The following is a 25,234-nucleotide window of genomic DNA, read 5'->3' on the forward strand; positions in this document are numbered from 1 at the left end:
AACGATACGTATTTAATGCGCGTTAGTTTTTCCCGATTAGTGTTGCCTGGGCTTTACGTCGATGAGTAGTCAATGGGTTGATTAGTGATGTCTGGGCTTTTCATAGAAACGCCTTCCTGCCAGAGCTGTGCTGGTTTCGCCGCCGGTTGAGTGGTGTGTGGTTCTATGTTTTGAACATATATACTTAGTTTAAATTTAATATTTGCCACTAATCATAAATAATGGGTAAGAAAGAAGAGGAAGAGATCATCCGGATTGCAAAGAAGATGGATAAAATGGCACAGAAGAAGAACGGGGTGAGGTGTTTTGTCATGAATGAATTCCCTGCCTCGTACTAGACAAGGCTAACGTTACATTGATACATAGCAAGCTAACCGCTACATATCAAGAATAACTAATTTCATCATCTACGGTGAAACTGGCGAACTGTCTTGTGAATAGATTTAGTGGTTAATGTTCAAGTGTGTGCAGTATATAGTGGTTTAGTTTACTGGTTAAGAAACTCAACGCTTAGCGGGAAAGTTAGCAACATTAGCCACTGTTAGCGCGGAAAAATACACGGGGTCAGTTAGCGGGAGGCAGTAATGCAACTGATTTCTTAGCGAATACAAACTGGATAAAGACTCTTGTTTTATTATATACTTTTATTAACGAAATTAAACGCAAGGTTTTATCCAGACCGCGGCAGTGAAGTGAGTAAAAGTGGGATAATTTGCAAAAGTTAGGCTACAAAGTGACTAACTTACTGTTGACGTCTACGTAAGCATGCGCATGTGTTATTAAAGTTCCCATACATTTTATTGTGTCTATTAAAGCATATTAAAAAAGTGCATTTTTGTAAGTCGTATTTTATTTATTAGGTTGGTGCACTGGACTTACTAAAGGAACTAAAGAATATACCCATGACCCTGGAGCTTCTGCAGGTATGTTTACCTTGTTTACTGCACGCCGTGTTCGCTTCTAGTAGACAAGACTAACCCTAACGAGAGATTTCCTCTGCTTTTCTTATAAACAGTCCACGAGGATCGGGATGTCGGTCAATGCCATCCGCAAACAGAGCACAGACGATGAAGTGACCTCACTGGCTAAGTCCTTGATCAAGTCCTGGAAGAAGTTGCTCGGTAAATAACATTTGACATTTTAATGTAAACGTATGTGTGAAAGTATGTATGAAGTTACACTGAGGTTCACACAGGTGAGTAAATAACCATGTGTATTTCATCACATAAATTATCACCATCATCTACTAATGTTTGACAACCAGACAATGTCCAAATATTGTATGGCTTAATTTACAACCTAACACATCATTTTACAAAAATATGTTTTTTGTGCTATTTTTTTTTAAATAAATGACACTTGGTTTTCATATTTTGTTATATAATGTAATGGCATACACAGTGTGGCTTATGTGTCCAAATACTTTTGGGGGCTTGTATAATGTATAACAGTGTGTAAGTGTACATTGTGTATAATTCAATCTCCTCATTTAGTTATTTAACAATAATATAAGTTACTATGGGTTTTTGTTGTTGTAATACCACTAATTGCCTGTATGTGGTAGCAACTCCAGGTTTCCTTTTGTACAATGTCCCAGATATATATATGATTTTCTGATCATTTGTAGCACTACACTTATGAAATGACTAAAGAGTGGTTTTGACATCCAGATGAACCTGCTGCGGATAAAAATTCTGAGGAGAAAAAGAAGGAACGCACAACACCAGTAGTCTCACCATCTCAAGCCAGTCCGGAGCCCAGAGAAGAGAGGTGCCAACTACAAGATTGTGTTAATGGTCTTGAGATTATCATAAAAATAATCATATCTTAATCTTTTGATCTTTGGCCCTAAATAAGGCTTTATAGTTCTAACTCTGGCTTGGTTTTTATTAATTTTTCCTCTATCTCTTTATTTCTTATCTTCTCTCTCAGCTCAAGCAGTAATTCTAGCAGTAAGAGCGAGTCTGTCGATGTTACACCCAACACATTGATAGCCACTTTCCCACGAGCACCGGGCACATCTGACTCAGTCCGTATCAAGTGCAGGGAGATGCTGTCAAGTGCTATGCAAACAGGAGGCAAGTCATGGCAGGCAATTCTTCCGCGCACACATTTTTCTCCTTACTAAGTTAGCATACAGTGTCTTGCCAAGAGTATTTAGACCTGTTACTAATTTTGATATCTTTCTGAATTATAAGTCATACATTTAGACTTGAATGAATGGTGCAAAATACATGGAATACTTTGATTAACAGTTATTCAATAGTTATTAGTGATTGATGATAATTGGTTTATTAAATGTTAAATTATTAATTTAGTAATTATTCAGTTTTGTGTGATTTTTAGAATAAAACAATTAAACAAGAAAATTTAAAGCAATTGTATTTCAGTTAGATCTGAGGTCTGTATACTTATGCTTCATATATATACAGTTGTAATCGAAATTATTCAACCCCCATTGCAAATCAGGTTTATTGGCAAATTTTACAGACTTTCAGCTGTTTGCAATGGACAAATCAAACAAAAGTAATTGAAATGGCTCAACACAACAAATGTTTCAAGTGGTTTTCCCAAATTTATCTGAAAATGTAACTTAATGACTTCCGCAGTCTCAAAATTATTCAAACCCTTGAATAGAATCCCTCACAACAGTACAAATAGGCAAATGAGTGGGCAAAATGCTTACATTTGATGGCGTCTGGCACTTTGGAGAGGTGTTCTCTTCACGGATGAATCCCGGTTTTCACTGTACAGGACAGATGGACCCCCCAATACAGTAAAACTGCACATTTTAGAGTGGCCTTTTATTGTGGCCAGCCTAAGGCACACCTGTGCAATAATCATGCTGTCTAATCAGCATCTTGAATATGCCACACCTGTGAGGTGGATGGATTATCTCGGCAAAGGAGAAGTGCTCACTAACACAGATTTAGACAGATTTGTGAACAATATTTGAGAGAAATAGGCCTTTTGTGTACATAGAACAAGTCTTAGATCTTTGAGTTCAGCTCATGAAAAATGGGGGCAAAAACAAGTGTTGCATTTATAATTTTGTTCAGTGTGTGTGTATGTGTGTGTGTATATATATATATATATTAGGGGTGTAACGGTACACAAACATGATGGTTCGGTACGTACCTCGGTTTTTAAGTTAGGATTCGGTATTGGTTTGGTACAGCAGGTGGAAGTAGACTAAACACAAAATTGCTTCTTTTATCTTTTTTTGTATTAAACTGTTTTTCTTCTGTTTTTGTTTTTCAAATGTTTCTCTTTTTAAATAAATTCAATTATTATTAATTTTCTTAAGGATAAAAAAAATCTATCTTGGCTAATCCTGTGTAAACTAAATAGGGAGCCCAAGTTAATTACATATTACTATAATATTAAAAGGTTAAAAATTAACAACAGAGCCCAAATTATTAAATTCAGTTGTTATTTATTTTTAGATATAATAGCCAACTAAAAAAAAAACATGTACTGTAAATTGCACATAAGGCAAGTTTTGCATTAACTTCTGAATCAAATTAATTTCCTACTCCAATTTATTTTTGAAATATATTAATTTACAGAAGAGGGGCTGTCATAACTTGTTTTCATGATAAATGTATTTAAATATACATTGAATAATCAAGACATTTACTAACAGGTTAAATAAATATAATGAATATGCTAATGTAGTGCATATACGAAATGCTTCTTTCTAGAGTTCATTTCTCTAGTGAACTAACCTGCTGTCGACACTAAATGGCTGAAGTAAATGTAATGCTACGTGAGAGATTATTCTCAAGCTGTTTTATTGATCACTTTCCGCAATTGAAACACTGGTTGAGAGATGTAAACATACCGATCATCCTTTCTTCTTCTGCGCTTTTTACTGGTAGCAAAACCTTCTGGATTGGAGTGTTGATTGCCTGTGACTGACTATTCGTTGTGCAACTGCATGTGACTTCCGTACGGTTCGGCACAAATACATGTACCGTTACACCCCTAATATATATATATATATATATATATATATATATATATATATATATATACATGCACACAAACACACACGCATGTATTGTGTAAAGTTCAGAATTTTCTTGTTTTTAAATGTTTGCAGTGTTTTGTCTTTTTTTTTTTTTTTTTAGATGATCACATTGCGATTGGCGCTGATTGCGATGAACTTGGAGCTCAGATTGAAGAATATATCCTTGTAGTATTCATCCTAAAAGTTATTATCGCTATTGAAATGTGTAAAGTGTGATTATTAATATATAAAAATCCTCCACATATTATATATATTTTATATTACATTTTACTTGCATTTCCTTGACCAATTTACACGTATCTTTTCGGAGTTTAAAAATACTGACATGAAATACAAGAATCGTGTACGAAGCCGAATCTCCAATCTTAAGGATGCAAAGAACCCCAACCTGAGAAGGAACGTGCTGTGTGGGAATGTGAGCCCAGAACGCATAGCAAAAATGACAGCGGAGGTGAGTAAACAGTGACACGGCAGTCTATTCCCTTTGCCGTTTTAAAATAGTCATAGGAACATGTTCTCTCAGAGGTGACCGTGTGGAAATCTAAATCCAACAGGAAATGGCAAGCGATGAGCTGAAGGAGATGCGTAAGAATCTGACCAAAGAGGCCATCAGGGACCACCAGGTGGCCACTTCTGGGGGCACCCAGACTGACCTGTTCACTTGCGGGAAATGCAAAAAGAAGAAGTGTACATACACCCAGGTAACCAGACTGTGTTTTATGAATATCTGTGCAGTTGATTTTTATAAATGCGTTTTATAAACACAAATCTTTTTTTATTAGGTTCAAACTCGAAGTGCTGATGAACCGATGACAACATTTGTCTTCTGCACTGAATGTGGAAATAGGTGGAAGGTATGCGTTTCTTTTGATGTTTTCTATTGTTGTGCCCATTGATAACTTTATATTACCTACAAACATTATGTATTTAATTAACTGTGTCTAAATCTATTTCCACAGTTCTGCTGAAGTTGGGGGTTGTTCTCTTTGTTTGGAGATGTAGCTGAATTCCAGGACCACATTTCTGTATCATTGATGACAATTCAATGGCGCACCTGATGTACAAAGGCCACAATAGATCCCATCAACTGTTTGTTTTATTATAATGGTCCACAAACTCATGTCCTGTGTTTTAACTTGACGTATAGCTAGGCCGTAGGCCTTTGGACTATGATCAATGTTGTCGGATTTCTGTTTTCTTTTACCATCACTTTTTATATACGTAGATAAACATTTTGACAACATTCATGTTTAGATAGTTTTGCTTTTCCCTAATGAAAACTAGTCAAAACTATTTAATTTTCCTTGACAAACCTACCCATTTTAAAATAAAATACTTTTAGCGTATGTTTGCTTTTGGTAACGGCTCAAGAATTATTATTTTTTTTTACCTTGTTTATTTGGAAGATACTTTTGAGTCTCTTTGTCACTCACTCTTTGAATTATACATATTTATATGCATGATCTACAAATTTTTACTGTGTACATGGCTTATACTTTCAGGAGTAAAATGTTTTAAAGATTGATGGTGAGTGTGATTTATACATCATTTTAACAAGACAGCACATTACACATCTGAGACGATTGTCAATTTTTATTTTATTACTCTTCACAAAAATAATTTACAAGCAAATGGATAGTCTTAGATTAACGTCACCGTATTGGTTCTGGTCGGCGCCAATTAATAGCCTCGTGGGCAGCGCACCGACATATAGCGCAGTTGCGCTTCAGGCGTCCCAAGTTTGAGTCCCGGCTCGTGGACCTCTCCCGACCCCCTCTCTCTATCATAATAAAAGGCAAAAACGCCAAAAAAAAACCCTAATCTAAAAAAAAAAGATTTAATGATAACGGAATTTTTCACTTTTAAAAAAAGTAATTCAAACTAATGCTTTTGGATCCAAGTATTTTTTGGTTGCACTTTATTTTAAGGTGTCTGTGTTAAGGTACATTATGTACTGAGTAATAATAATTAACTACATGTACTTACTATAGGGTTAGGGTTTGGTTTAGGGTAAGTTGCGTGTAATTATGTATAATTTATTGTTATTACTGTAGTAACTTGTGTAATAAGGACACTAAAAATAAAAGTGTTACCATTTATTTGTTTAACGGATTATTTAGTTTGGTAGAGGTCATGTTTGCTCTTTTTTTCTGAGGACAATTTCTCAAAAGAAAAAAAATAGGCAAGTCTTGCATTCACAATTAAATTAATGATCATGTGTTGTAAAGAAAAAACAGCTTCATATCTGATCAGTCATGGCAATGTTACTTATGACGTCGGCGATCAATACAAAGTGGATAGTACTTGCCATTTGAAGGTAGACGATATCGCTCAGTTTCGTGAATTTCTATCGCTCTCTTCTTAAATGATTTTGCTGTAATACCCACTGCCGCCTTGATGTCCTAACAAGCCCCTTGCATTAGCAATGTCTCATCTGAATAACAAACAACCTTTTGGTGGTTGTTCTTGACATCCTTTTGTGCATATGGAAAACAGGAGGTGATGGTTTATCTCATCCTGACCACTGCATCTTTGCTCATCATTTACAGTAATTTAAGATGTTAAGGAGAGCAGCTCACCCATTCTTTAAAAGATGTTTACATTATGAATGCTCTTTATGGATACGCAAACTTTGCCCTTAGAAATGGCTAAATGGGGAGGACACTTGCTTCTAGGTTCTTTTGTAAGGTTCCCAGGTGCATCCTCTCCAGAGCAGAGAGAGTGAGTGGGCAGCACTGTTACACTCCACTGTAAATGGAGACCAAACAGAAACCCCTGGGGTTATTCTGAAAATTTTGATTCATTATTTACATGTTAAATGGCAAATAAAGCCCAAAATAATGTCATTGTCTGTATACTTTATTTATTGTATACATACAGTGCTGGTCAGAATTATTTGCCCCCTTGGTAAATATGATCAAAGATGGCTGTAAAAAAAATAAATCTGCATTGTTAATCCTTTTGATATTTTATTTAAAAAATTAAAATCTAACCTTTCAAGTAAAAGTAAAATAATTGAAAGTGGAGGGAAAATCACATTATGAAATAAATGTTTTTCTCCAAAACATGTTGGGAACAATTATTTGCCCCCTTTTATTAAATACTTTTTGCAACCTCCTTTTTCTAAGATAACAGCTCTGAGTCGTCTCCTATAATGCCTGATGGGTTTGGAGAAGACCTGACAAGAGATCAGAGATTGTTCCTCCATACAGAATCTCTCCAGATCCTTCAGATTCCCAGATCCATGTTGTTGCTTCTTCTCTTCAGTTCAGCCCACTCATTTTCTATATAGGGTTCAGGGCAGGGGCCTCATTTATAACCGTTGCGTACGCACAAAACAGGCCCTGAAAGAGGCGTACGCCACTTCCGATGAATAAGTTGTGATTTATAAAAAACAAACTTGACGGGAAAATTTGCGCACCTGCACGCAAACTCTGACCCATGCGTACGGACGAACATTTTGGAGACGGTGCAGTTTGGCGAATCCGATGGTAAACTGGAGTTAAATGTCTTTTTGGTCACTTTTAGACAGACAATTTAAAGAAAATTATACATATACAGAAAGATAAGACAAATATAATTTCACTCAGCCTTGCACCGTTAGTGAAACTGACGCATAGCCTATCTAACGGCAGATGAAGTAAAACCGTAAATCTTCATTATGAGTCCTAATCATAAATACAGTGCATGTTCTCACAATAAAAGTTTAAATACATAAAATTTTAAGATGGGTTTATCTTATTGGGTTTAACACTTAAGCACCGTACCAACCCATCTTTCATGGGTTTCGTGCACACAGGAATAAAAAAGTAGTGTAAAATTAATTACTCTGCTGTATCTTTAATGCTGTGGGCCTAATTTTCTGCCAGAGGTCCTGGACATCTTGTTTAGATACATGGCAGATATTTAAATAAAGCTGTTCTTTGTTCGTGTTAGTTCACAGTGCACCAACTTATGTTAACAAATTCAACTTTTGGTTTTAATAAATGTATTAGTAAATGTTGAAATTAACATTAACAAAGAATAATAAGTACTGTAGAAGTATTGTTTATTATTAGTTCATGTTAACTAACTAATGAAACCTTACTGTAAAGTGTTAACATTTTATTTTTGGAATTTTCTGGCTTTATTTATAGAACAGTATTGGTCAGTTTCACAGACAAGGCTTAAAGGAGAACTCCGGCGCAAAATGAACCTTTGGTCTAATTACACATTGGTAGTCAACCGTTATCTGAGATTTGTTTTCATGATTATCGAATGTAAATAGTTTTATCTCTAAAAACAGTTTAGCCTATAAAGCTAGTATAACGCTAGTATATTGGGCATAGATCAATGACAAATAAAAATCGCTTGTACCACTAACAAGGCTCAAAATAGCCCCACACTAACACGGTAGCATAATGAGGGTCCCTACCTTCAAACCGAAGCATTGAGAACTTTTCAGTGTCCAGACAGTTTAATAAGAAGATATTTAATACATACAGTCAACTTCGCGTATACAGGCAGGAGCCATCTTTGAAATACAGTCTCTACCAGTCGATCTACGAACGCCGATCCAAGCCTGCTGTTCGCGCTCACCTTATCACAACTTATAGCTCGTTCACATCTCACCAGCGCACTTGGATCGGCGTTCGTAGATCGACTGGCAGAGACTGTATTTCAAAGATGGCTCCTGCCTGTATACGCGAAGTTGACTGTATGTATTAAATATCTTCTTATTAAACTGTCTGGACACTGACAAAGTTCTCAATGCTTCGGTTTGAAGGTAGGGACCCTCATTATGCTACCGTGTTAGTGTGGGGCTATTTTGAGCCTTGTTAGTGGTATTAACAAGCGATTTTTATTTGTCATTGATCTATGCCCAATATACTAGCGTTATACTAGCTTTATAGGCTAAACTGTTTTTAGAGATAAAACTATTTACATTCGATAATCATGAAAACAAATCTCAGATAACGGTTGACTAGGTAACAATGTGTAATTAGACCAAAGGTTCATTTTGCGCCGGAGTTCTCCTTTAAGCCTAGTCCCAGACTAAAATGTATGTTTGAGCTGTTTTAACTGAAAGCAACTTGCACTTACATATCTTAAAATATGTCAATGCCATTGTTTTGTCTCAAGATGTTTTTTTCTCAGGCACGTTTATTTAAGCTACTTAAATGTCCTCCTTGAACTAAGACCTAATCCTTGTCTGTAAACCCGGGCCTATGATTAGGGGTGAGAGACCGAACCTGAGTTCCCATGATCCCACAAGTTCATATATGGCATATACTTCAATCCGCTATTCTGCAACTTTGACAACAACCAAGAGTTTTAAAATTATTGTGCTTTATTGTATCTTAAAGATTCCAAATGCCCACAAATCATTATTTTTCTCAATTCAATAAAACAAGAAAAAAACAAATCCGATTACTGTAAACATTCACATATTATTAATCAAAAAAGTATTATAATCTTTATGTAAACTGATTGGAAAATAACACTTTTTTGTACACTTCACAGAACAACAACAAAAAAGAGAGAAAGAAAGAAAGATTTATAGGCAGTATAACTCCAAACCATTGGCTTAGATTGTGTTTGAGGTTGATCTATGTGGTGAATCCATCAGCTCAAATTGCACGTATCAATTGCACATTTCATATTAAGTTAGTCTAAGACAAGTAGAAGCACCACCATGGAACACATGTTGGTAAAAGTACATCTGGACTCAGATCAACAATCTTAATGAATTGTCCCGGACTAACCGACAAACAGACGTACTTCCTTAAATGTGCGACTTCAGCACTTGACAAAACCAATGGTGTTTTTCGCTCCAAAACTACAGGCAACTGAAGTGCAATAGTTCAATTCAGAAGTCACCGTGCAGGACAAGTCATCTCATGAATTGATCAAAGGCCCAGAGTCTACGTACTGTATACGGCAAGAGTTTAAATCAACTATTGCCAAAAAAGAGATGCCACAAAATTGAATGTCAAGGCACTTCCCCGAGTGAGGATCTTGTCTTTGAGCGACATGAAAGTCAGGCAACAAAGTAATTCACAAAACTAAAAGTAAAAACTTGGCAGCTCCAATTCTAGTCAGTTGTATTGGAGAGAAAACTAATCACACAGTTTTACTGGACTTGGCTGCTTTGGTGTCATCTACTAATGAGGGTCCTAACAATAAAACCTGCACCTTTCCATTCAGGACTCATGTTTAGATCTGAAACACATTTGAGACTGTAGTAAAATGCCTGCATGTTAAATCTCTTCAATTAGAGGTCATTCGTAAAAATATTACTACCTCTACATACTGTACACAAATGAGTTGAGTACATGCAAGGAATACTTGACATGTCCAACCATTTCTTAGCTGCTCATTTTGGGCGCAGCATGGGAATAAATTAATGCAATGATACACAAAAACACTTGTGGGTAAATTATATTTCTGTAAATAAATTCTTGATATTTTCTAGCAGTACAAAAAGCAGAGCAAATAATATTATTAAGCTGTCTGAGATATACTATTTGATTTTAAATACTGATTTTTAAAAAAAATATCTATTATGATATTATCTTTTTCTTATCCATGATATTTGTACATTTTCACCTTTTTTAAACTAATATATTTCCCCCTTATAATAGTTATCACTTTGTTTATGAATCATTTTTCTGATAATTGTGATTTCTCATTGGAGATGCCAAGTCATTATAACAGGGAGTAGTTAGAAAAGTTGCTCAAACAATACTGTGTACAACGTGAGTAGAGCCGAAGTGTTGCCTTGACTTGAGCTTTGATTCTCATACGCATTTTCATTAACGGGCAATACTTGTTACCCATAATTCCCTTTTCTTTAAATATTGTAACACAACAAATGTAATACAAATTCATAAATATATCTACTGTATATACTGTCTATAGCCCACAATTGGTATCACATCTTCCTTCAAACATTGATAAAAAAAAAGAATTCGAAAGAATAAAAAAAAACTTTAAAACAAATCAAATAGACTGTTTTCTTAAAAACATCGAAACGCACTGGTAATCCTTTGGAGCATCGTTTGCTATGCTGATCTGTAGCAGTACTTGTGGTGTTGAGCCCTCAGGAAATTTGAGACTTTTTTTTTTTTTTTTCTTATCCAGTGACCTGGAGACCTGAGCGTCTTTTTTCAGGTACAGATCGCTATCAGTAAAATCCCTGGGAGGACCCACGCTGAGGTCCTTTTAAACATATTCTACACAAGGTAAGCTACCAAACAAAAGATAGGAAGGGGGCATTTCACCAGGATCACAGAGATCTAAGATTCCACCGACAGATCAGAGACTGACTGAACCATGTTTTTGTAGACTGGGGAGTTCATGAATCGCGGATACGAGTCTCTTTGCATTAGTGTGTATATCTGGAGCTGGGCGTCGTCAAACGTGTGGGATGTTGGCTCCAGCATATTCCTGTTTATAACCTCCCGAACTCTAGAGTCGAGGCTCACCTGAAAAAAACCACACAAAAAAAATGAATCCTTCTGATTATACAGGAAATGTGATTAGGCTCTTCCTACACGTGCTGATGCGTGGTTCACTCACCTCTTTGGGTGAGAGAATAGAAATGTAGTCTTCATAAATTATCCGCGCCTTCTCCTCGATGAAGCTTTTATTGGTTTCCTTAGTAAATTCCTCGCAGGCCAACCAGAAGAGCATGTTTTCCTCACTGAACTCGGTGCGTAGAAACTGCCGGAAGGCACTTCTTCCAGTGGGGCATTGCATTAGTTTGTCAAAGGATTGCCCCCACAAGTGTATCTCCTCCGCAGTCGGTTTCGGACTGCCAAAAAACAGAGGGGTCTTAGTCAGTTTTGGCAACAACAAACGTTTGCCAAAAACGGCGCAAAATTTTTTTAAAATAATGTTTTAGGTGTAATTTCTCGGAAAGTTTGAATCTTGTAGAACTATAGTAATATCTAATAATTCTATTTAATAATTCTATATAAGTAATAATTCATTTAAATAAAAATAAAGAATATTTTAGGTGTATAAATTTCTCTTTATTTCTCAGAAAGTTACATCTTGAAGAACATGTAAATAAAAATAAAGAATATGTTAGGTGTAATTTCTCTGAAAGTTACATCTCAGAACTATAGTAATTAATTTAAATTAAATAAATAATGTTTTATGTATAATTTCTCGGAAAGTTTAAATCTCGTAGAATGCGCCGACGTCACAATTACGTCACAGCGCTAGCTGGAGGCAAAACAAACGAGTAGGAGGTCTCTGCGGAAACAAAAGTGGGTGTTTCTAAATTTGTGGGTGTTTTCACACTGGTGGGTGTTTATAAATCATGCAATGACAATGATGCCCTTCTCCCGACCCCACCCCTAAGACCTACCCACACTGTGACGTGGGCAAATCAGGTAACGTGGTTGAAAACGCCCCTCTGTTTATGGCCTCGCCCCCTGATCTGGTAACTCCTATTACCGTCTGCAGAGACCTCTATGTGAAACAAACGGACAACTGGAGGCGGCCAATACAAACCAGCACAGATTTGGCTACATAACAAGGAGCTTAAATTATTATTATTTTTATTAAATGTCATCTTGTTGTGTTGTTGGGTGCAAGAATCAATGAAAAATGAATATGCTGTATCTGGAATTTTTATTTCTAGAAAATATTCACATCATTAGCATTGCACCGTAATGTCACTCTTTACATTGTCGTCTTCTTTGCGCTGGCTCGGCAGAACTGCGGATCGTACCACACAAGTCTTGTACATGACCATTCAGCACATAGTTATAGATTTATATGCCCTCAGTTTCTCTTTACGCTCGGTTTCTCTATCGGATAGACTTCTACACCTATCCGATAGAGAAACCGAGCGTAAAGAGAAACTGAGGGCATATAAATCTTTAGATGCCTAGCTAACGTTATGTGCTGAATGGTCATGTACAAGACTTGTGTGGTACGATCCGCAGTTCTGCCGAGTCAGCGCAAAGAAGACGACAATGTAAAGAGTGACATTACGGTGCAATGCTAATGATGTGAATATTTTCTAGAAATAAGAATTCCAGATACAGCATATTCATTTTTCATTGATTCTTGCACCCAACAACACAACAAGATGACATTTAATAATAATAATAATAATTTAAGCTCCTTATTATGTAGCCAAATCTGTGCTGGTTTGTTGGCCGCCTCCAGTTGTCCGTTTGTTTTGCCTCCAGCTAGCGCTGTGACGTAACTGTGACGTCGGCGCAAAAGGGGTCTATAGCACTGATCTATATAGAATGACATTATGTAGATCAGTGGTCTATAGTAATTAATTTAAATAACAATAAAGAATATTTTAGGTATAATTTCACAGGAACTTGCATCTCACGGAACTAAAGTAATTAATTTAAATATAAATAAAAATCTAAAACACAACTTGGCAAACAATTTGGGTTATGAAGCTATGAAAGCCTTTTTGGTTTCAATTTTTAAATATGTAACAGAAAATGCTTGAATTGTTTTTTTGCAGATAAATATAAAATTACACCCATTTAACATAACATTGTAGCTATCAAAGATGTCAGGTTTTTTGTTTTGTTTTTTTAACATAAAAATAAAGAGTAAGTTACATTTCTTTAGTTTTACTAAACCTCTTCCTATAAAAAGCTGGAATGACTGACCTTTCCTCGAAGTCTGCATTCTCCTCTGTTTTAAAATCATACGAGGCTCTCCGGTTCCTCTCTTCTCTGTCTTCATTCCTAACAGTGAGACTGCAAGGTAGTAAACATATCATGATCCCAAGACACCTAACAGTCGGCATTAGGAAGCTTTGGAGTAGCTTTCACCTGCTCAATGTTCAGTTAAGCACTGTTACTGGTGCTCATTATAAGCTCACAGCCAGGACGCCATGAGTTCTGCTGATTTGCAAAGCAGATGTCTTGGGATCTCTGACACCTCAGTGAAAATTGCATCATACTACATACATGCACAATGAGCAAAAACAGCATTTAAATCATATCTGAGCCATATTCCAGGTGCATTAACTGGAGTAAACATAAGTAACAGTCGTGTCAGATGCAGTTATTATCTTATAATAAGGTGATTTCCTGGCCCAAAACTAACCTTGTTTGATAAGATCTCACATTAGCAGTGTAAATGATGAAAAAACTCCTACCAGGAGCAGCTGCAGCAACAGCACCAACAGAAGCAGCAGGCGTTGGATGCACGGTTCCCCTGGCCCGGCTGCTCGTTCTGCGCCGGTGCTGTGGTGCCCGCCACCGACTCCTGCTGCACCGACATCTGCCTCTTTCGCATCTCCATCCGCTCTGATCCCATGGGCTGCAGGAAACAGGATGCAACTGAGACGGAGCCAATACAACTGCAGCCACAGAGATCAACGGGACGAATTAATGGTTCAACAAGCAATTGTAGGGTGTAGATATCAGAGGAAGTTATTTTCCTCAAGTCCACTTAAACATTCTGTGGTTTCCAATGGAGAAAATAATGCTTTTAAACAAGCTGTGCAGAAGAAAAACAGAGGCCGGTCAAACAAATATGCACGAAAGTGGTTTCCATTAACTGACTATGCTGGGAAAAAAAAGGATGGAACGTTAACCCCAGCAGGATGCTAAATGTGCATATAGATTAAGTGAACAAAACATGCTTAACATGGACCAAAATGTCCTAAAAATTTCACAAACACTAACATGACCTAACATTTTATGTCATACTTATCTCAGAATGCTCTCTGCAGCTGATTTGAATACATGTATACTTCCCACACTTAAACATTGGCCATAACGTGAAATTATGCACCAGTGGCAACATATTTTTGCAAAGACTTTCTAGATTTTCGTGTGAGAAAAGTACTAGGTTTTTTTTTTTTTTTATTAAAAAAGTTCAAACCTTACATCTAATAACTATTGGATTCCAGTATCTGAATCATAAGCATGTTGATGAAATAGCTTATTATCACAAGATAGGCTAATTATCACATTCAGTGTTACAGTGCTTCTCATTTTGCAAACATGCTTAAGCCAACAGCACAATACATTTAGACGTGTTGCCATGTGGGTGGGTTTTCTCTATTTCTTCAAGCTTTGGTGTCGTTACTGATTTAAACAACATGACTTTGGGGCTCAAACAAACCATGCCGTTCATGGATAACAAGTGGCGGTTATTTTAAGCAAATGTATAGGGTCCTGAATTGAGTTATCTTTATAAATGCATGCTAATGAGAGTTGTAATCATTAAGAGACTACAGATCTGTTGTTTTAATCTCACTAGATCTTGCTGTGTTATTTCCAAAGAATTTGTGGCATCAAATTCTAAGCTGGAAGATGTTGGAATATTTGGGGGTAGGAGGAGGGGGCGCAGCACGCTTTCTAGCTGCAGTCGGATCTCACAGCCGCGGTGCATAAGAAATGCTCGAGCCGTGATTGATGATAATCATTTTTTACACGGTTTTAAAACACACAGACATACACATTTACGGAGTATTTCATCTCCTTGATTTAACGACTGGCCAACGTTGATGATTAGATTGGCTGACAGAAAAAGGCTGATATGCTCGGCTTCGTTTCATCGAAGCAGAATTGACGAAACAATTAATAGCTATTATAGTTTTAAATGTGAATCGCATCCTTAAAGATGGGGCACACGCGGAAAATAAAAAGACACCGCGCATTCGACTCTTGTGAAAAGCAACAACAACAACAACAAAAAAAACCGTAATGAACAGCATTTCCATCGCATATCATCGCATTGCAAAAGTGCCACCATGAAGCACAGCTCCAATATCTCTTTATCGCCCAGGACAACCATCGAAAAGACATTTCTGTCAAATATGACATGCCATCTTTAACAATCAAACTCAAATATCGTTTTATCCACAGACACTTTGTATATTTAAAAACAACTTATGATCCCCATACTTACAATTTCACCATGTATGCCCAGAGATAAGAGATAGCTATTCTTTGCCTTGATTACATCCGTTGGCATAAGGATTTTTTAAAGACCGGCTGTTTGTGTCAATGCGCATGCGTGTCTCTCGCGAGCTGTGGCGAAGGTAGCGTAAATCCTCTGGATGTCACTGATTCATGGTGCACTTATCTATGACATATTTCAATATTGTCCTACACTCCTGGAAGACTAAATGCGATTACTTACTTTAAAATTAACGCGAAGCATTCGCATGTGGTTTAAGAAAACGATAGCCTATACGCAATGTCGCAAACGTTAGGTCAATAAGTAAACCATGCAGCTTAAATAAAGTTTTGAGTGTTTAATGCAAATGGATAGCTAGGTTTAACACTGCCACCAATGAAATTATTGGTCATCAAATGCAGACCGATTATGTCCCTGTGTGCCTCACAAGAGATGTCAACGTGTCGTAGAATGTGACTGGCAGGGTAGGCTAATGATGGACCAAGGGCTTAAAAATGTGAGGAAGATCCCCGCCCTAAGCACAGAAACATCACACGGAGGTTCCCTTTCTTCCTAAGGGTACCAGGGCTTCCTAAGATTCACTTGTGTGGTCGGGGTGACATAATAGATTAGCCTCTTGGATCGAATTAGTGACAATAATAAGCATTCACCAAATTCTCCAAAGACAAACAAAATTGTTCCCTAGAAGTAAATTATGTCTATGTCTGTTTAAAAGAGGTCCATTTTAAAACATTGTATAATAGCCTACATATCTTGTGTGCATTCTTGTTTAGCTATAGCCTATGAAGATTAGAAAACATTAACATTATTTGGTTGGATCAAATCTTGACAGCAGAATAAAGGCGGATAGCAGCACCGATGACTCTGTCCATGGTCCTGAAATAGTATTTTCTAGCAACCAAAAGCACACATACTCCTCGTACAATGAAATCTCACATTTCTAATTGTAACTCGTTACGTTATAAGTTCGAGCACCATCGGCTGATCCTGATGAAAACGTTTACGACTTTAACCGAACAATGACTGACAATTTGCTGACATAATTAGCAATTGCACACAGTCGTGATTACCATCTTTGCTGGTCTAGGGCCTTTATTTGGGATATAAGTGCATTACTGACATCTGCTGGAGCAGTGCGAGGAACTGCTGGAAAAAAAATGAATTTGAGCCAGACATAAAGACGAGCCTGCATTGCATATCAGAAATGTCGTATTTAAAGCGCATGACGTGCGATGAAACTAATTCATATCCATCGGAAATGCTTAGAAACGTGAAACTGTAGCTAGATAGATATAGCCTATATAGAGATAAGAGTATAATGACATCCGACCACTGTGTGGAAAAGGCACAGCTCAATGCAAACGCTAGGTGGTAGTGTTTGAGCGCTTAGATCTATATACCTTTCCCTCAAATAACATTTTACAGTGTTTAATTGCTATGCCTGCATATCATTTGCATCACGAAATACCATACAATTGGATAATTATTTTAGTTTGCTCTATAGATTTTAAATTACTACCTGTTTTTAAAGAACGTTGGAAAAATATGTTCAAGTCTTAGACTAAATATAAAAAAAATGTCTTCCTCTCACCACACTGAGAAACAGAGAATGACAGGCCAAACAAGCACCAAGAACATTATCTTACAGTTTATACACCTTCCAAAAATGCAAACACTGGCGCAGGCTGCTGTATCCATGACAAGACGAAAAGTTTTAATGCTTTAACAAACATTAGGGAACTTCAAAACACATGAACAGTAAACAACACACACAGCAGAGTTTGCAAAGCCAAAGGCTCACAATTTATGTGCTGCTCACATATACGGTCTGATTGTCGAGCTGCGACTTGACTGCTCAAGGCCTACATGTGAAATATGAGGGGTAAACCCCAGAAGTTGTGCCTATAGATGATATCCAGAGATATCGTCAAAAGCATCAGCTATCGATATCCAGAGGATTTAGCATTTCCAATTTATGTATTAAATTATAATAATTATATTATAATATAGGCCTACATATTCTTAAATTAATATTACTATTCACTGCGAGAAAACCCTGACATCACAAGTACATCTTGGAGACGTCTATTTTATGTCTTCATTTATTTTTAAAGGGGTGGTTTAATGCCCCTTTTTACAATATGTAAAATAAGTCTCTGTTGTCCCCAGAGTGTGTATGTGAATTTTTAGCTCAAAATACCCCACTGATAATTTTTTACAGCATATTAAAATTGTCCCTTTTTGAGGGTCAGTAAAAAAACATCGTTTCGCGTGTGTCCCTTTAAATGCAAATGAGCTGCGGCTCCCGGCATAGAGGGCATAGCTTCAAGAGCTTGTGTGCGTGTGTGTGTGTGTGTGTGTGTGTGTGTGTGTGTGTGTGTGTGTGTGTGTGTGTGTGTGTGTGTGTGTGTGTTAGCAGCTCCAATTACCTCAATAGCATCAGACAAGCACTAAAATGTCAGAAACTGTTCTGCCTTTTATGTTTAAACTGGAGTCGGACAATGATGGAGAGACTCAAGAAGAAGTGACAACATGCAGAATGCAACAGGAAGTTTCTGAATGGTTAGTTGATGAATTTATGTTGCTGATGTGGAGTTAACTATCTTCAAGTCTTTGATTAGCATATTCTGTCATGATAATCTATAAAATCGCTCGTGTGGGAACTGTTGTAAGATGCCAACAGGGTGACATGCTATTGCATTTGTGTTACTCTGTATTGCATGTGAAAAGACGGATGCTATAGCTTGAGCCGACTCACAAATGTGTTCTACTACAACAACTTTTCCGGCAACGCTTTAGATTACAGCCCGGAAAGTACTGTGTAATTAAGACGAATTTACAGTGTAACTTTCTGTAATTATAGTGTACCTATAAAGTGCTTACATGTAAGTAAGTATAAGGGAACAATATGTAAAGTTTGGGGAATAAAGGGGTAACAACCAGGAGAATTAAAAAAAAAAATGTATACTGTAAGTATTATAGAACTAAGGGATACTTATTCTACTATTATGATACAACAATCTTACATTTGGGAGCAATTTAGCAAGAACACTGCGTACCTTTTTGTAATAATTGTGTACCAATACATACTGTATAGGCTTTTTAAAAATGATATACATATCTATTATTATTATTTTTTTTGATAGTTTGTGTTTGGGCTAACATGTTTCAAGGCAAGAAAAGCTAAGACTATTGCAATTTTTTTTTAAATATGGGAAATATATCTGGTTTCATGTGGTTACAGGGTAAGGGGTGCTTGTATAATAAATAAAGGTTTCCGAGTCAGTGATATAAGATTGTGTGTATGCATTTTTATTGTACTTACCCTGTAACTACATGGAACAAGAGGGTAACAAGAACCACTTTAATTTACAGCCCGCAATGTCACACTTACCCTGTAACTACATGGAACAAGAGGGTAACAAGCACCACTACATGAAACAAGAGTATCTTTCCCCAATATTTAAGCAAAAGTTGCAATAGTTATTGTTTTCAGTGCACTTTTGTTAAAAAGATTACTAAATAAATGCATAGATATGTACCCTGTGATTTTTTAAAAGCCCATACAGTATGTACTGGTTCACCATTATTTCAAAAAGGTACGCAGTGTATGTTCTTGCTAAATTGGTCCCAAATGTAAGATTGTTGTATCATAATAGTAGAATAAGTATCCCTTAGTTCTATAATACTCACAGTATAAATAATTTTTTTAATTCTCCCTGTTGTTACCCCTTTATTCCCCAAACTTAAAATATTGTTCTCTTATACTTATATTGTAAGTACGTTATAGGTACACTATAATTACCGAAGGTTACGCTGTAAAATCGCTTTAATTACGCAGTACTTTCCGGGCTGTAATCTAAAGCGTTACCACTTTTCCTCTTCTCAACATGGACTGCATGTTCCCGGGAGCGGGGTTTATGTACATTTTAGGATTAGTGATGTCACTAACCCAGGAGGAATGTCTTGTAGTCCCTACCAGCCATTTCTTGTAGTCCTTAAAAAACGATTTATTTTAAAGCAAATATCTTCCTTTGCTTTGAACTTTGAGCCTTGTAACTTTTCAAATGTTGTTTATGCTCAAACAGCAACATTACACACTAACTAAAGTTAGAAAAGTGAATTCATAATCAACCACCCCTTTAATAAAAAAAATTCCACTTAATTTCACTTAAGTCTAAAGCGCAACTTATGCGAGTAATGCTGATATTTACGCTGCGCCATGACGCACTACGCTACTTCCGACGTCATAAGTTGCGTAAGTTGCGCTTTAGTAGACTGCGTATGGCCGTTTGGCCGGAAGCTAGAATTTTCAATCATAGGCTTTAAAGAGCAGGTAACACCTGACTGCTGCAGATTCATTTCGGCCTTGATAGTGATGCCATTGAAACGCATAAATTCGAGTCACGTACCGCAAGTGTAACGTCACAGGTTTCCATCTCTTCCAAATTACAGTTAGTTATGGCGTGAACACAGCATAAGCGTGTTGTTTCGGTTCAGGAGGAAATGTAAAAGATGGCTGCTGTTTCAGTTGCGGTGATTGGTGACTGATGTCTGCATAGCATGAAACGTATGGAAATACATACGTTGACAGGCAGGTAGCACATTCGGACCGAATTCAATGATTGGACGAACATTTTATGATCCTGCACCTTCCACAGACGACACACACACACACACACATATATATATATATTTAGACCACTTAACTTATAAGGATGTGAAGAGACCTTCAACCAGCATTAAAAAAAAAATAATAAAAAAAGGGAACAAATCGCCTACCCTGCCTTTAATTGAGATAAAGCAGTTAAACTCTCTACAGGTCACATACAGCCACTGGGTTTCTTCAGAGTTATGAATTAAGACTCTATATAATATCATGTAATTAATTATATTTTATTCAATTAAAAGTATTTATTTGAGTGTATAATGAGTGTAGGCATTTTCTCATTTAACTGTTTATTAGACCAGCATTCAGTGACAAAGCTTAGGATTTCTTTAGCTCCCATACCTATTGTTATGAAAAGTGAAAGGTCTGATCTGAAATACATTCGCCAATAGTAGTGCGACCTTTGAAACAGAAAGGTCAGAGGAAACAGAAACCGAGAACTCTCTAGGAGAGGAGAAGCTGATTTTAAGGTTCATGCCATTTTTGAATTGATCTCCACGAAGGTCATTAGAGTTACTTATGTGAATTTAAGACATTCATTAAAAAATACACCAGACGTCCACTGCTGTAAATTTTAAGGCAAGTCAACTGTCTATGAAATCATCTAACAAAGAGCTTTTTAATCTTAAAATTAAAAGTTAATAGAAAGTGTTCCATTAAATGAGAACAAGATAGCGAATCGGAAACTGTCATTTTTTCCTCTGACATCATTAAAATAACTAAAAGAGACTGTCCTATTTCCATCCAACATGCTGAAGATGGCAGAGGGCAACTGTGTAGGGCTCAGTCTAGAAAAACCTGTCACATTTACTCAGATGTTTCACAATGATGAGTGCAATAGGTCATACTATAATCAGTACCGCCAATTCAGAAAAAAAAATATATATATACATTTATATAAAATATAAATTTACTTAAACTAAGAAAGAAATGCAAATTGTATTTATTGCAATCACTTATAAGATTTAGAGATAGTTCACATACAATTGAAAATTATTTCATCATTTACTTATTTACATTCCAAACCTGTATGACTTGTTTTGTCTATAGTCTATAGACTCTATACAAAGGGTCCAATGTTGTTTTGGACCTCACTGACTGTCATTGTATGAACAAAAACAATTGAAACCTTGTTTATATAGGCCTATATATATATATATATATTACAATAATGTGTTCTCTTTTTGGCATCCAAGTTTCAACAAATAAATTAGACTTGAATTGTAGATAATAATGATTTATGACAGTTAATATGCCTAATAATGATAACGCTTTTTAGTGAATGAAGTTAAACAAAATATGAAGATTTTAATAAATAAATGTATTCTTTCTATGGCTTCCAGATTTCAGCAATTCATTTACAATTACTTGTATGTATGTAGGCCTATGTATAAGAGTATATATACAGTATGTGTGTATATAGGAATGTGTGTATGTATACATGTTTATACATGTATTGTTTATGTTCAAATTTTGATGGGTAGATGTTGTTTTGTAAATAGGGTAGGCATAATAAGCCACGGCTTCAGCCTATACTCGTTTGGTTACCGTTCTTTGTTTGTAATGAATTTGCTGCACATACATTCTGTTTTATGTTTAGTAACCGAATAAACTTTATTTCAGTGACTATCACTGCGATGTATGCCCCATAAAGCTGTTTTTTAATGAACAGATTCAAATCTAATCTTAAATGTGGTTTTATGCGCACTGTAGTGACCAGTTAAACCACATCCCACAAACATGGCAGTCCTACTTTTACGATCAACATCAAATATTGAACATTTATTCACAACACGAAAGCGCTAATCCAAAGAAATCCAAAGAAACTGCGTGTAGCGTAAACTGTGACTGTTATAAAACTGAACGCTGGCTACTGACGTCACTTGCCATTATGTGATGCTGAGGTGCCTCACGTGATCCAAGTTAGCCGGTATGTTTTCCAATGTCAAGAGCCGCACAGACCCTCTCATCTCCCAATAATAATTCTCTGCATGACTTTCAATTAACTTCCTGGTTGAACTGCTTAGAGGTGGGTGATATGACTAAAAACTTAAACCCTATTATGTGTCCTTTTAAATATGGCAGCGATGCACATCACATAATATTACATTTGTCACTACACAAACAATTTATAAATTGAAACCAAAACTGCAAATTTCTGAATTCTTAATATCACATTAAGCAACTTCAATTACTAACTTCAATCGACTCTTATACCTGACATACCTGAATGTATATGGGATCCTTTAATCTGTCCTCCGTGTTTTCATTCTCGTCCTCATTTTCATAACTTTCTGTCGCTAAGTAACCCTCGTCGTGCCGACAGGCCAAGAGAAGATGCCGTAGCTGCCCCCACATCAAGTAAGGAGAAAGCTGAACACTCTGTACCACAGAAGAGGGCCAGACCTCCCACTTCAAGACGATTCTGTTACATGGCATTCCTCACCTAAAGATTTCCATGTTGTCAAAGAAACATCACGTTCACAAAGATCCAAAGCCATGGGTCCATGGCAGTTTCACATGGTCAGCAGGTACCTTAAAAAAGACACTTAAACAGAAGACAACAAATGAGAACAGCACTTGGTGAACAGGGCATAAAAGGGATTACACTTGTGCATGTCCCATGGAGTCTGATCCCCTAGTGGTTTAGTGCACTTCGAAGGCTTAGGACAGATTAAACACAGGATGTGTGTCGTTCACAGCATGAGTGTGTGGTGTGAGCAATGTTTGGAATAAAATAGATGCATTTTTAGAGTTCAATGTATATGACCTTCACCAGTCAAATGTGGTTGACTTTAACCCTTGTGTTCTGTTCGATTTCTGTGTACTCCCCTTATGGACCGGGTCAAATTGACCCTAATTGGATTCAATACAATTCCTCAAAAATCACACTATGAAAAACAACAAAGATTTAGATACAAACTGTAAACTTTTAATATCAACATTTGTCAAACATTACAAAAAACATTATATCTGAAAATATGATTTATGAAAATGTTTTTAAAACATTTTTTAAAACAGTTTTGTTTTGACAAAATTGGAAAATAAACAGTATACTGATTTTTTTTGCATATATATATATTTTTTTTACATTTTATGATTTGAACATCGTAACTGAACAAAAAAAAAATGCTGTATAATGAAAATTTTTCATTTTCCTAAGTTAACTTTCCCTAGTTTCCTAAGACCTATTTTCCTAGTTTCATTATTCACTCATTGGGAAGTGAGAAACCAAACATAACAAAAACATACATCAAATAAATGTTTTTTATTTATTTTTGGCTCTGTGAAGCTGCCTTTGAAAATCCTACATAAAAGTTTTGGTTAAAAGCTAGGTATTTTAGATATTTTGAATATTGAAATGAGAGCTTATTTTACTATCTGTGTCTGACAAAGATTTTCATCTGTAATTTGCTAATAATTCTGAACACTGTAATTTTATCTTTTTCAAGTGTGTTTGGTTAGGGTTAGAGCACTTTTAGATGCACTTGCACGTTAGAACTGGAGTTGAAGTGCCCTGACATACAGAAAATAAATGTTTTTATTTTGTGTCTGTATATGCTTTTGAATGGCTGTCTATGAGGGTCAAATTGACACGCGAACATCACAAGCGTAACAGTAATTTTGTTTGTATATGTCAAAACACATCAGCATGTTGAACCAGTATTTCCAACAACTTGAAAATCGAAACGGGTCAAATTGACCCGCAACATAACACAAGGGTTAATACTCTCTTTCAGTCACTTCCATGCACTAAAAGTGTGTAAATTAATACATTTTCATAAAGAATAGGCAATACATTTTATAGTAATTACAAGCTAATTTATCAGGTAGAAAATGTAAGTAAAAAGTATTTTAAAAAATCCTTATCCAGAAAACCAAGAATGACTGGAAAGTCCAAATATATAAAGTAAAATAAAATAAAAATAGTGGGATCCCTGAAGAACATTCAGTGCTTAAAACGTCTGGAATTCTGAAACTCTGAAATTTTAGTTAAATTGTTTGATTACACTTATTTAACCCTCTACAGCACAGTTTTCTTAAGCCCTATGTTCAATACATGTTTCTTTAAATGATTGTGTTACCCATTAGAATGGTTTAAAAAGTATCAAAGAACAGTGATACTTATTGGAGCTGTGGGAGTCACTATCAAGCACCATTTGAAGGTGGGACGTCCTTTTCTGACACATGGTCACAGGAGCACATGTGAGAGGAAGGCGAGATTATTTGCTTTAGTAATCTTATTTAAAATGACATGAACTGTACATAAAAAAATTGTGTGTGTGTGTGTGTGTGTGTGTGTGTGTGTGAAGGTGTAGAGAAGCCTTTTGGCAGATCTTATGAAGTTTTTTTTATTTTGCATGTTCAGAAATTCAGTTTTTGTTTTTGTTGTCTCAGGGCAACGTTGTGCGATAAGGGGTACTTTTCAAGGATGTCTTGGACAATACCTCACACTGGCGATGGCAAATAATATGTGACAAGAAAGGAAGATACAGGGTTCCTGGGTGCACAATAACACCCAAAGAGATGTGCAAAAAGTGTAACGTACACCTCTGTTTCACAGCAGAGAAGAACTGCTTTTTGGAGTTTACATGAAGTTAAGTTCATGATGACATGACACACTACAT

At 36.2% G+C, this 25,234-nt stretch overlaps 2 protein-coding genes across 4 annotated transcripts; one reads left to right on the forward strand and one right to left on the reverse strand.

The window, feature by feature from the left end:
* Positions 1-107: 107 nt before the first annotated feature.
* On the forward strand, positions 108-5,558 carry tcea1 (transcription elongation factor A (SII), 1). Its single transcript, XM_056267557.1, has 10 exons — positions 108-296; positions 861-923; positions 1,016-1,121; positions 1,671-1,770; positions 1,933-2,078; positions 4,134-4,188; positions 4,328-4,484; positions 4,588-4,734; positions 4,816-4,887; positions 4,993-5,558. Exons 1-10 carry the CDS (start codon positions 222-224, stop codon positions 4,999-5,001), a joined length of 930 nt encoding a protein of 309 aa, XP_056123532.1. The 5' UTR covers positions 108-221; the 3' UTR covers positions 5,002-5,558.
* Positions 5,559-10,975: 5,417 nt separating this feature from the next.
* Positions 10,976-23,045, reverse strand: rgs20 (regulator of G protein signaling 20). 3 transcript variants are annotated; one of them, XM_056267554.1, is made up of 5 exons: positions 22,833-23,045; positions 14,163-14,326; positions 13,669-13,758; positions 11,594-11,828; positions 10,976-11,499 (listed from the first exon to the last, which is right to left on the reverse strand). In XM_056267554.1, the coding sequence occupies exons 1-5, from the start codon at positions 23,043-23,045 to the stop codon at positions 11,311-11,313; spliced, it is 891 nt and encodes a 296-aa protein (XP_056123529.1). In that variant the 3' UTR covers positions 10,976-11,310. The 3 variants fall into 3 exon arrangements, with proteins under 3 accessions (XP_056123529.1, XP_056123530.1, XP_056123531.1); XM_056267555.1 differs by having other exon boundaries at positions 10,977-11,499; positions 13,669-13,746; XM_056267556.1 differs by lacking the exon at positions 22,833-23,045 and adding an exon at positions 15,926-16,026 and having other exon boundaries at positions 10,978-11,499.
* Between the last annotated feature and the right edge of the window lie 2,189 nt (positions 23,046-25,234).

The sequence above is a fragment of the Rhinichthys klamathensis genome, unplaced genomic scaffold, assembly GCF_029890125.1.
Source record: "Rhinichthys klamathensis goyatoka isolate OS25496 unplaced genomic scaffold, OSU_Roscu_1.1 h1tg000261l_1, whole genome shotgun sequence".
Taxonomy (NCBI): domain Eukaryota; kingdom Metazoa; phylum Chordata; class Actinopteri; order Cypriniformes; family Leuciscidae; genus Rhinichthys; species Rhinichthys klamathensis.

Coding starts and splice junctions, on each gene's coding strand:
- tcea1 (XM_056267557.1), top strand. CDS start 222: ATGGGTAAGAAAGAAGAGGAAGAGATCATCCGGATTGCAAAGAAGATG. Junction 924..1,015: donor TGACCCTGGAGCTTCTGCAG/GTATGTTTACCT, acceptor TCTTATAAACAG/TCCACGAGGATCGGGATGTC. Junction 2,079..4,133: donor AAGTGCTATGCAAACAGGAG/GCAAGTCATGGC, acceptor TTTTTTTTTTAG/ATGATCACATTGCGATTGGC.
- rgs20 (XM_056267554.1), bottom strand. CDS start 23,045: ATGCCATGTAACAGAATCGTCTTGAAGTGGGAGGTCTGGCCCTCTTCT. Junction 14,327..22,832: donor AGGATCCCATATACATTCAG/GTATGTCAGGTA, acceptor TGTTTCCTGCAG/CCCATGGGATCAGAGCGGAT. Junction 13,759..14,162: donor TGTTGCTGCAGCTGCTCCTG/GTAGGAGTTTTT, acceptor ACTACCTTGCAG/TCTCACTGTTAGGAATGAAG.